The sequence below is a fragment of the Cetorhinus maximus genome, chromosome 19, assembly GCF_964194155.1.
Source record: "Cetorhinus maximus chromosome 19, sCetMax3.hap1.1, whole genome shotgun sequence".
Lineage (NCBI taxonomy): Eukaryota > Metazoa > Chordata > Chondrichthyes > Lamniformes > Cetorhinidae > Cetorhinus > Cetorhinus maximus.
Window position 1 is genome coordinate 93,996,239 of NC_135897.1, and position 12,140 is coordinate 94,008,378.

General features: G+C 43.1%; 1 protein-coding gene across 1 annotated transcript in view; it reads right to left on the minus strand.

Moving 5' to 3' along the window:
- The window catches only part of LOC144694114 (scavenger receptor cysteine-rich type 1 protein M130-like), a 248,092-nt gene extending 236,507 nt beyond the window's left edge, over nt 1–11,585 (minus strand). Inside the window, exons 1-7 of the mRNA XM_078564472.1 lie at nt 11,537–11,585; nt 10,451–10,762; nt 7,845–8,159; nt 7,184–7,498; nt 6,254–6,298; nt 5,109–5,414; nt 1,973–2,104 (exon numbers count right to left, since the gene is read on the minus strand). Coding sequence (XP_078420598.1) covers nt 1,973–2,104; nt 5,109–5,414; nt 6,254–6,298; nt 7,184–7,498; nt 7,845–8,159; nt 10,451–10,762; nt 11,537–11,585 — 1,474 coding nt within the window. The remainder of the gene's footprint in view (nt 1–1,972; nt 2,105–5,108; nt 5,415–6,253; nt 6,299–7,183; nt 7,499–7,844; nt 8,160–10,450; nt 10,763–11,536) is intronic.
- Between the last annotated feature and the right edge of the window lie 555 nt (nt 11,586–12,140).

A 12,140-nucleotide genomic window follows, 5' to 3' on the forward strand; every position in this document is an offset into this window, starting at 1 on the left:
AGAATTAACGTGTAGATTTTGCGTCTTTTTCGTGTTAATGAAATGCGTCTGCACCAATATCATTTTGTTGTTAGATTGCTGTGTGCTGGTAAAGTACCTTAACCTGTTTATGGGGGATAATTTATTTTATGTCCCTCTGCGTCGCGAGGTGGGGAAGAGACGGCATGTGAGAGGATCTCAGAAAGGCCTACCTTGCATATTAATATCTTCACATTCATTTAAATCGCTGTTTGTATAATATTCCCACTTGTCTAGTGAACTGTTAGATTGGAAATCTATCACTGGAACATATTGCAATCTTAAAATATGAACGTTATTTAAGTTGAAAAGTGCAATTTATATGTAGATGAATGATAATTACCTGGGCCTGAATCAAGCTCCTGAACGTCAATCTCTTCATAAACAGCGTCAGGAAATCCAGTGGTAGAATATGGTCTGCTTCTATTTCCTGTCGTACAAAGGCGGGAGATTATGAATGAGCAAGTGTCAAGAGATGTATATGTGCATTTTCTCTTTCTATTTACAACTCTCCTTAGTGCTTTGTAGAAACTATTGGTTATTGGAGTTCCCATAAACCATCTTAATACCTCCCTGCCTTCATTTCAGAAGTGTCCTCCACACTCAAGAGCATGGTGAGCCCAATCTTGGCCAATAGGATGTATGGCACACCTTCGGTACATTGCCAGTGAAGGATCAATTCCTGGGATGACCTTGCTCTGAGAACTAATGTTCAGGGAGCTGACAGTGCTGATGAATCTTATCAGAGCACGCCTCGCTTTCGGTCTCTGGAGGAGCCAATGGCTGAATATGCTCCACGAATTCCCGTTGGGCCTCCACATGACCACGAATCTGCCCTCGCCATGCCAGAATCCTCTCACTTGAAGGACGGCCCTGGCACATCCGCCGTTGCCAAATTTTTGTTCATAAGGAATCGTTTTGACAGCCAGGTGTATTTTTGTCAGGGAACTCTATCATCGTACTTCGAGGAAGTCAAGGCGGCTTTGCCTTGATGAATCTTATGAACCAACGTCTAGTTCAGGTGCAGACCCAGTTTCCGCCCACTTACAAATGCTTTGTAAATTTCAGGGAAATTGTTTGCGTCCGTTAGATAGCATTGAGGATCTTCACTTTTCCATCCAAATGATCGGCAGATTCTTATTCTCAAGAGCTAAGGAAAAATAAATCATCCGTTTCATGTTGCAAAGAATCAGGGCTGCCACCTGATGCCCGTGTCGGTGAATTTCCGAAGTGGGTGTTCGATTGACCTGATTGATTATCCCACAATTCGACGTTGCAACATAATTTACACTCAGTTATGTTTCACTAGTGATATTGGACTTTTGCCGGATTCTCATCCGATCCCAAAATCATTAAGCATGAATCAGAAAATTATAAATTGATGGGAAGCTTAGAACTTTAACGAAAAGAGGGACCAGCTACACAGCCTCATCCCACTTTGCAACTCTGCGTCTGCACCCTGTCGGTTACAACACATCACGTACATATCTAAATTATTTTGGAATGCCTCTACCACTCCTTTATATCACCACATCCCTCCGCCCCGCACTATTCTCTGCATGAGAAGATTTCTCAAATTTCCTCTAATCTGTCAGCCAACTAATTCTTCTGAGCCCCCTGGAATTTGACTTCTCGGGTAAGCGAGAGTTGATCACCCCTATCCAATCGAACTTGGGTCCTCATTATCATATATTCGTCAACTTAATCTCCTTGAAGTGTCCGTTGTTCTGAATAAAACGATGCTAGCCTCCCCAACCTCTCGTCATCAGTAAAATTATCCAGTCCGGAAAATAACCACATATATCAATTTCCAACCTATCTAGTACGATGACATCCTTCCTGGAATACGGTCAGCAAAAGTCTAGATGACCTTTAACAACCGAAGAACATTAACATGTGCAGGAATAGGACTCGCCATTTAAAGTCCTGATTTCAAAATTCCTTATTAACCAACCTTTCTGGAAGCTTCTCTGCAACTCTGTGGCCAAAGCAATTGATACAGCAATGAAAAGGGCCAGAAGAATGAAAGGGATGATGAAAACGGAGAGTCTCTGCTGTTTGAAAGGCGTTATGTGCTGCGGATGGCCTGAAAATAAAGGCATTTCATATTAACACAGACAAAATTCGCACCCGCGCATTTCATTCACTCGTGGATACAGCCACCTGATAGAACGCAAACGTTTATGGGTTAAACGAGGGTAGAAACCGATTACCCCACAGCTGCTCTGTTGCTGCCTTTGCAATTGTTATCAATTTAAGTAACAAGTTATTTTAAATTTAATTTAGAAATGCAATCTGAATTTCCAAATATCTACCTTTGTACAGTCCTAAGTCTGAAACTGTCAATATCAATTTATTGCACTGACAGTAGAAACATTTCAATTTTGGGCAGACATTGGGTCGTGCCCAGATGGAAAAAAAAAATAAAATACCAGTTGCAATAATATGAAGAAAGGCACGAATATCCAAGTTTAGTGGCAGAGCCAAGGTTGTTGACAAAGTAAATATTTCAGATATTGGGCTGAAAATTGCAAATGAACAATGAACTGAATTAGGAGAACTGTGGCAAATAGAGCTCAAGATTTTTATTCATTCAAGGGAACAGACCATCGCTGGTTAGGCCAACATTTATTGTCCATCCCTAATTGCATTGGGCCTCGGATATTTACAATCCACATAAATGAAACAGATAAGGAGACACAGGGTAATGCATGGAAGATTGCTGATGATACCAAGATATGTGGAAATGTAAACTGTGGGGCGATCACAGAGAGGGTACAAGAGCAATGGACAGGTCAAGTGAGTTGACAACAAATGGTAGATGGAGTATTATGAAAAGAAGTGTGAAGTTATTCACTTTGGTTGTAAGAATAGAAGCGCATAATGCTTTTAAGGTGAGAAGCTTATAAGTATTAATTTTCAATGAGACTTCGGTGTGCTCATACAAGGAATGCAGGAAGAAAGCTTCCAAGGGCAGCAAGCAATTGAGAAGGCAGATGGGATGTTGCCTTTTATCACATGGGGATTGAAGGACAAGGATAAAGAAGCCTTGCTAAATTTGCACAGTGTTTGTGTGAGACCACATCTGCACTGTTCATGCAATTTTGGGCGCCAAATCTAAGATAGGATATGTTTACATTGGAGGCGGTACAGATAAGCTCACTGAGTTTGTCCCTGGGATGAGGGGGTTGGCCTATGATGAGAAGCTGGATAAATTGTGTTTGTGCTCTGTGGAGTTTAGAAGAATGAGCGGCGATCTCATTGGAACCTACAACGTTCTAAACGGGATTGCTAGGGTGGGGGCTGAGAGATTTTTTTTTCTATTGCTTGGGGAATCATAAACACGGCAGCAAACTCGCAAGATAAGAGGCCGCAATTTAGGATATAGATGTGATGAAATTACTTCACTCAAAGAGTTGTGAAATATGCGAATTGTCTACCACAGTGAGTTGAATACCTTTATGGCTGGGACAGACAGATTTGTAGCCTCCCAGGGAATTAAGGGTATGGTGAGCATGCGGGCAAATGGAACTGAATCCGAAATCTGCCATGATAGTATTGACCGCTGGAGCATGCTCGATGGGCCGTGTGTCCACTCCTCCTCCTATTTCTTGTGGTCTGGAGAGAAGGTCGTGGTGAGGCGACTGCTTGAACCATTGCAGTCAAAGTGATGTACGTGCTCACCAAGGATCCTTAGACAGCACCTTCTATATCCATGACCGCAGCCATCTAGAAGATCTAGTGCAGCAGACACATCGGAACAACACCACCTGGAATATCGCCACCAAGCCACGCACCATCCTGACTTGAAACAATATCACCGTTCCTTCACTGGGCCAAAATCGTGGTACTGCATCCTTAATAACGTTGTGGGTGTTCCTACACCACGTGGACGACAGTAGCTCAAGAACGTAAGTCACCATCACCTTCTCAAAGAGAGATATTTGTTCGTTCAGGAGGTGAAGCCTGCCTTTCAATAACTAATATAACGTGACGCCCAGTACATTGGCGTGGTCACAAAACAGCTAAATGCGCTTTCTTTTTAAATGTATCCGACATGAAACATGGAGGATCAAATCTTAAGATATTCTTAGGTTCGCCTATCAAATCTAACAGGTACCTTAACATAGTCCTGGTAGATGGTGCCCACCTGAGCATTATAATCATGACAACTTGTATTTGCTATGCACTTGCTATAGGGGGAGTGCAGCGAAAGTTTACCAGACTGATTCCTGGGATGGCAGAGCAGACATATGAGGAGAGACTGAGTCGGTTAGAATTATATTCGCTGGAGTTCAGAAGAATGAAGGGTGATATCATAGAAACCGATAAAATTCTCACAGGACGAGCCAGCGCAGATGCAGGAAGAATATTCCCGATGGTGGGGGAGTTCCGAACTTGGGTTCACAGTCTGAGGATACAGGGTAGACAATTTAGGATCGGGAAGAGGAGAAAGTTCTTCACCCAGAAAGTGGTGATTCTGTGGAATTCGTTATCACAGAAAGCAGTTGAGGCCAAAACATTGTATGTTTTCTACAAGGAGTGAGATATAGCTCTTGGGGCGAAACGGATCAAAGGATATGGGGAGAAAGCGCGAGCCGGCTATTGAGTTGGATGATCAGACATGATCATAATAAATGGCGGATCAGCACAAAGGGCCGAATGGCCTACTCCTGCTCTTGGTTTCTATGCTTCCATATAGCGCTCTTAACGTAATGGAAACATCTCAGTACCATTTGACTGAATATTTGTAGAGAACATTTGACTCAGAACCACGCAAAAATATATTAGGGTTAGTGGCCAAGAGCTTGGGCAAAGTGTTAGGTTTTAGGAGGCAGTTTCAGAGAGGAGAGAGAGGTGAAGCTATGGAGAGGGTAAGGAAATTCCGAGCTTTTCGTATAGGCAGATGAAAGCACGTTGTTAGCTTTGAAATGACTACGTTCGGTGTTGCGCAGAAGAACAGAACGTGATATGTCTCAGGTGTTGTAGGGCAATAAAAGGACATAGAGACAGAATGGGGCGAGAGCTTGGATGCATTTGAAGGCGATGGTGAGTCTTGTAAAATGTAAGTTCAATATAAAATCTCCTACCAGAACATATCACATTGACGTCTTCTTTATGTTCACAGTCATGATCGCCCATTGTTGAAAAGTGGCAGTCCCACAGGAAGCGCTCACTCCCCTTGCATTTAACGTCATCCAACCAAATTGTGCCATTTGCTGTGTCGAATAACGTCTCTCCCGGGGTCCACACTGGGTCACCACAGTTTAGTTGTCTGCAGGCGACAGCGGCATCGTGCCTATCCCAGGAATCATCACATACAGTGCCCCACGTATCATTGAAGAAGATTTCAATTCTTCCAGAGCAATTATTGAATCCCGCAGCGAGCCGCAACTCTACAACGGAAGATTACGTCTGAAAATTGGCATTAACTTGCCGTTTGATACAATTGCTTCATTGGCCGGCTCTGAATGCCAACACACTACTCTATTTTTGAAAGACACTAATGTTAAAGATCCTGGTTCTCACTGGCCAGAAACGCTCTGTTGGGATACATAAAGCTAAACTAATTGCCCACCGCGTATATCGGAAGGTAACTGTTCACTCTCGTGATTAAAAATATTTAATGAGTGGCTTAAGCACATTGGAATTGAGCCAAATTTATTGAAATTCATTCTGCTGACAGGCAATTGAAATCCTGATATACATCGAAGAACAGTTTTTACGCATTTTGTGCAGAAATTCAGAATTGAAAGTTCTAATGGTCCCCGGCGGGGGCAATTGTCCGAAATCCAGCGATAAATACAGATTTCATGCACTCTTTTGCACAGCTCACACTGCGCTGGGTGCATCTGTCTCTTAAGCCTCCCTTTCCAAACATTTTGTCCAGGATACCATCACCTTCAATCGTTGCCACTGATTACAAATCACCAGTTGTGAAGTGTTCTATGATATCGTAGGATCGCTACTCTGAAAATAACACCCGGGCAGCCGTGAACCCAGTTGCTTGAAAGACAATTCAATCTCCCGCTGTCATTAAAACCTGTCGCGTGCACTCGGTAATATACTTAATATGTTTGCGAGAAATGGCATATTTGAAGTGAGGTGATTGCTAGATTGTAAATATCCATTTAAGGATTATTATTTTTTAAAAGGCGCAACAGGAAATATCACGATATTTATTCATATCATTATCAATATTTACCGACATCTTCAGAAACTGGAATTATATAACTTTTCTTCCTATCGCCCTCATTGCGCCTTTTCATTGGATTTATTTCTGAAAAAAAAACATCCATTATTTAAACAACTTCTTTCATCTAGCACCTTCAGTGTAGAAAGGCGCCTCAGGAGAGCATGATAAAACAAGCATCACGGAGACACATTATGAAATATGAGCACAATTCTTGCAGGTTTGGGGGAGTTTTTTTTTAAAGAGGAAAGTGAGGCACATATGCGGGGCGATGTAGGCAGGGAATTGCAGATTTTAGGGGCATAGTCAACTGAACCGTTGGTGGGCAACAATGATTGGGGACGCACGAGAAGCCCAAATTCGTGGAGCGCACGTGTCCGAAGTTGGAGAAGTGTTAAATTTGTTGCTTTATTCATTCATGGAATGTGGGAGGCCAGCGATTGTTGGCTATCACTAATTGCCGCTGAACGAAGTGGGATGCAAGGCCATATCAGAAGGCAATTAATAGTCCACCACATTGCTGCAGACCAAGAGTCACATGTCGGCCATGCTGGGCAAGGATGGCAGATTGTCGCACCTAACAGAACCAGCTAGAGTAGTGATTAGTTGGGTTCTTCCACTGAGATTAGCTTTATACTCCAGATTTATTGAAATCAATTCATAGCTGCTGCTGCGGTGGGATCTGATCCCGCGTCCCCAGAACAGAAACTTGGTCTCGGGATTACAAGCCCAGGAAAATTAGCACTGCCACACTACCCTAATGAGTGAACTAAAAACAATGATGAGAACTTCAGATTCAAGATGTTGTTTGACCAGGAGTCAATGTAGTTCACCGAGCATACGGTGATACGATAAAGGGTGAATTAAGATAAGGGAAACAGAGATTTGGATGACTCAGGTTTACGGAGGATAGAAACATTGGAACATCAACGAAACATACGAAGAGAAATTAGTTCTATTTGTAGTTATTACCTGAGCAAATGACACCTACATCCTCCTGGTGCTCACAATTATGTTCACCCCATGGCGAAGATGGACATTGCCATAAAAGTGAATCGTGCAAGCGACAATGCACTTCATCAAGCCAGATCTGTCCGAACCCCATTCCAAATGTGACATCACTATCGACAGACCGGACAGATCCGCAGCTGAGCTGCTTACAAACCACTTCTGCATCCTCTTTTCCAAATGAATCGGCACAAACCGTCCCCCAGGTCGCATTATAGAACACCTCAACTCTGCCCTGGCAGGGATTCGGTCCATTCTGCAACCTTACAGCCCTGTGCTCTGCAAAACAAAGTATGAAGTTCAATCTTCCCTTCAGTTCAGTCCCACCGCAGTAAATGAAGAAACAAAAGAACAGGCTTTTTATTACGACGTTAGCTTAATGAGATTGCTTAGCACAGGACACCCAGAAGGCCAATTATTTCAGAGGAAGCAATTTAAGAGATACTCGATTGTCGATTGCATACTCATAATACATTGTGTTGTAGGCCAACGAACTTTACTGTTGGTTATGGAAAGCAGGAGGCAACAAAGGGTGACATTCAATGATTACCACGGCTAAATTTGTCAAAAAAATGTTCTGTTTAAAAAGATTCAAAAAGTGCGAGTATTTGAAAGTACATCTCACCCGAGCAGATAACTCCAGCATCCTCTTTGTGATTGCAGTCACTCTCATTCCACCGGCCCCCCGGACATTCCCACAAAACACAATCATTCGCTGCACACGTCAGGTTATGAAGCAAGATAGGCCCCGCTCCTGGGCCAAACCAACCGGAAACAGTTGCACTTAGAGCCTGTCCACACTTCAGCTGGTTGCATACGACATGGGCGTCTGCTAAATCCCAGGAGTCATCACACACAGTCCCCCAGGTTCCGTTGTAGTAAAGTTCCACCCTTCCGGCACAGCGGCTTCCACCATCTGCCAGTCTCACCTGAATATGATCTGCAGGAAGATATTATATTAAACAGTATCTGGCCCAGGTAAGAGTTCATGAAAAATTCGCAATCGATTCATGGCCAATTGATATGCCGTTTCTAAAGGCTAATCTTACAACGATCAGTGCATTACGTTTCTGCCAAAGTGCTATGCCATTTTTTACGTTATCGATGCCTGTCTCATATTGACAATAAAAACTAACTGCATAAAATGGTTAATTACAGCTTCCTCAAATGCAAATCCTACAGTGTGACAAATAGACACGGTGTATAAAATAAAAAAAAAACAATTAAATCTAAAGACAAAATCACAGAGCTGATGTCCATGACAATCTGCTTCTTCAAATGTCTGCAAGTGTTAACATCCAGCCTCGGCACACTACAGTTACTGAAAATGTTAATATTTCTTGTCCACCCATTTAAAGGCAGTGATACAATTGTTTGGCTTTGTTAATTAATGCAAAAGTCGGTTAAAATAGCCAAGTTGGTGCCGGGCGGGCGTAACGGCCAGAATGGGTCAGGAACTGAGGTTCCTTCCCTAAATGACTTTACTGAACTAGTTCGCCAAATTCACAGTGAAAAGTGTCAGTTTCACTGTGAACCGACTACATCTAAAAATGCCAAGCTGTAAGTTCACCTTGCCGACAGTGATTCGGCCATGCCATTTCGGATTCTTCCATTTTTCAGAAACAACTGTGGTCCAGTCAACGCACATTCTTCGCAAATTACTTAAAGGACGGACATGCTTGCGTTGGGAGCGTTTCAGAGAATGTTTATAAGCTGATTCCTGGGATAAAGGGGTTGTGTAATTAGGGCAGGTTTAGCAGCGTAGACCTATACAGTTTGGAGTTTAGAAGAGTGAGAACTGATCTTACACAAAGATATAAGATGCTGAGGCGGCTTGATATTTTAGATGTTGAGATGGTGTTCACTCTCCCAAGGGAATCTGGACCTAGGGTGCACCGTTTGAAAATGAAGGGCGTCCATTTACGACAGGGATGAGGGGAAATCTCTTCTCTCAGAGTGTCGTCAATATATTGGATTCCTTTCGCTAGATAGCACTGGTTGCTGAGTCGTTCAATATTCTCACGGCAAAGTTCGACATATTTTCGATTGGCAAGGGAGACAGCGGTTATAATGGACAGGCAGGGAAGTGCCTTTAAGGCCACTTTCAGATCAAACATGACCTTATTGATTGGCAGAGCAGGCTCCAGGGGTCGAATGCTCTACTCCTGCTCCTATTTTTAGGGTTACTAAGTTATCATGCATTTGTTACTCAGGCGTAAGTGGAAGTGTTTCATCAGAGTATTTCGAAATTAATACGCATAGAAAATAATAATGTTTAACGGAAATACAATAAGGTTTATGCGTTCACATTAATACGATCCCAAAGATTTTACCCTGTTCCAAGTGTAATAAAAAATGAGCTTAATGCCTTGTTTGCCATCTCACGCGAGATCGACGCCCAGTGTATTAAAAGTCTGAAGTACACTTTATGTTCCCTGCAAGTATCACTTTTCTGTTCAATGTTTCTCTTCATAATTCGTAAGCTTTGCGAGGTATTTGCAGCACAAAAACAGGGCTTTCGGCCCAACAGCTCGATGTGGGATTCCCGAAGGGAATTTGAGAAGGTACTCCATCAAAGCTTGGCATACAAAACAGGAGCTCATGGTTTAGAGGGCAATATATTAGCATGAATAAAGGACAAGTTAGGACACAGAGTTTAAGCAAAAATTGGTCTTATTCGGATTCCCAATTGTTAACTAGTGGAATAGCACAGGGATCAATGCTGGGGAATTAACTATTTCCAATCAATCAATATCAGTGTATTTTATGAAAGCGCCGAATGTATGCTAACTAAATTTTCTGATGGCACTAATGTAGCAGGAAGTGAGTTGTGACGAGGAGGAAAGATGCCCAGAACGGAGCAAGATATGTTGAGTGATTGGGCAAAAAATTGGTCGATGTATATAACGTGGGAAAATATTAATTTATCCATGTTGACGGGAAGAATCGAAAAGCAGTGCACTTTTTAAATTGAGAGAGATTGCAAAACCTTCACCTTTCATGAATCAGTACTGTTTGTCTCAACTACTCAGTGTGGTCACGAGCCCATGTTCTAGCCTCTTCCTGGTTACATAAGTTTCTTCCGATTTCCCTTTTGGATTTATTATTAACAACCTCATATTTCTGGGCCTGCATCCCATAGTGGAAGGGAGACCGGTGGATTATTTATGAAAATATAATTGAACCGCGATATTCTGGGCATGTTAGTTCGATACGTAAAGTAATTCGTACCAGAGCAAACCACGCCGACGTCGCCTGCGATGGATAATTGCTTCCCTTGTGTAAAACTACAATTCCACAAGAAGGGTTCACTTCCATTGCATCTGACATTGCTGATCCACACTGGGCCGTCGCCTTTTCCAAACTTCCAGTGGTTATAAACATTTATTGCAGCGCCACAGTTCAACTGTCTGCACACTACATCTGCATCACTAAAATTCCACTCGGTGTCAATCACTCTCCCCCAAAATCCGCCGTAATAAACCTCCACTCGGCCATCACAAACACTTTCTCCATTGGCCAGTCGCACCTGCCAAGGTTCACCTGTAAGAATGCAATTTGGTATTAAAAGTTCATTCAGTGCTCCACAAAGTCATATTGTGAACATAAATTATGGAATTTAATATTCTTGTGCGATTAATCTCTGCCCCAGCGTTAATACAAATGCGATATGGTGCAATTAGAGAACGTAGTCGGTAAGGCAAGAGAGAAAAATAGCCAGGTGAAAGCTTCAGGATTGTCCCTAAGAAATGCTGCGATCAGGAGGACAAGAACTAGACAGGCATTCAAGAAGAAAGGAGGGAGCAAAATCGACAGCGGAAGTTTGAAGCGACAAGTCATGCGAATAAACTCATTCTTTATTCTTTCGTGGAACGTGGCCAGCTTGTATTGCCTTTGGGAAGGTGAGCATCCGGCGCCTTCTTCAACCTTGCAAACCGTAAAAAGCAGATTCAACCAGAGTCAAGTTGGAAAGGGAGCTCCACGATCCTGAGCCAGCCAAGTCAGGCTGGTGTTTGAGCTGAAGGGGAAGGTGCAGCTCCTGGAGTCTCCGTGGGGCTGCTGCCGTTGTTCTAATAGGTCTCGGGCTTGGAATGTGCTTCCCATGAACCTGAGCGAATTGTTGCTCTAATTCTATCCGGTTTAACACCGTGGTCGTCGTACACTGTGATTGAGGGTGGCCTCTGAAGACGGAACTTCAACTCAAAAAGAACTCTGATTTAGTCGACGTTTCTGCCACAATGCCCAGGCGATGGACTCAATGAAAGATTAAGGCGGTGGATTTGTTTCCAGTCAGGCAGGTTCCTTTGTCTTCAATACCGCGGGACAGATATTGTTGGGCCACATAAATTTTACTGTACCCATGCATTCTTCTGCGTCTTGATCTCAAGTGATCCAGTTGAACTGGACAATGGCTGACATCCACAAGCTCATTATGAGGCCACGCTGGATCATCCACCATCCGATGAAAGTGATTGCAAATGCTTCAGCCTTAACCTTTGCACTTGGGTACAGGACTCGCCCTTCACTGACGATGCGATTGTTCATGTTACGTCTTCCAACAGGCATTTTTGGACAGTTATTTATGATTGGGTTTGACAAGGCTTCAGAGGGTAGATCTCATCAACTCGTTTTGGGATCGCAAACCTCTGTTTATAACATTGTGACTACGCGGTTTAGCTTGCATGTAATCAAGTGATGAAGCTTCACAAGGCTCCCCCCTCATTCTTAGGTGTGCCTTCTGCTGCCAGTGGCCCGCTCTTCGACACTCCACAATCAGCCAATGTTGTTCAGCAGGATTGATGATAATATACAGTGAGGGAGATACCAGTTGTGATTAAATAAATTTCTGCTGCTGCTGATGGCCAATAGTGCCTCACGGGATGCCTAACTTTGAGCTGCGACGTCTGTTCCGACTATCCCC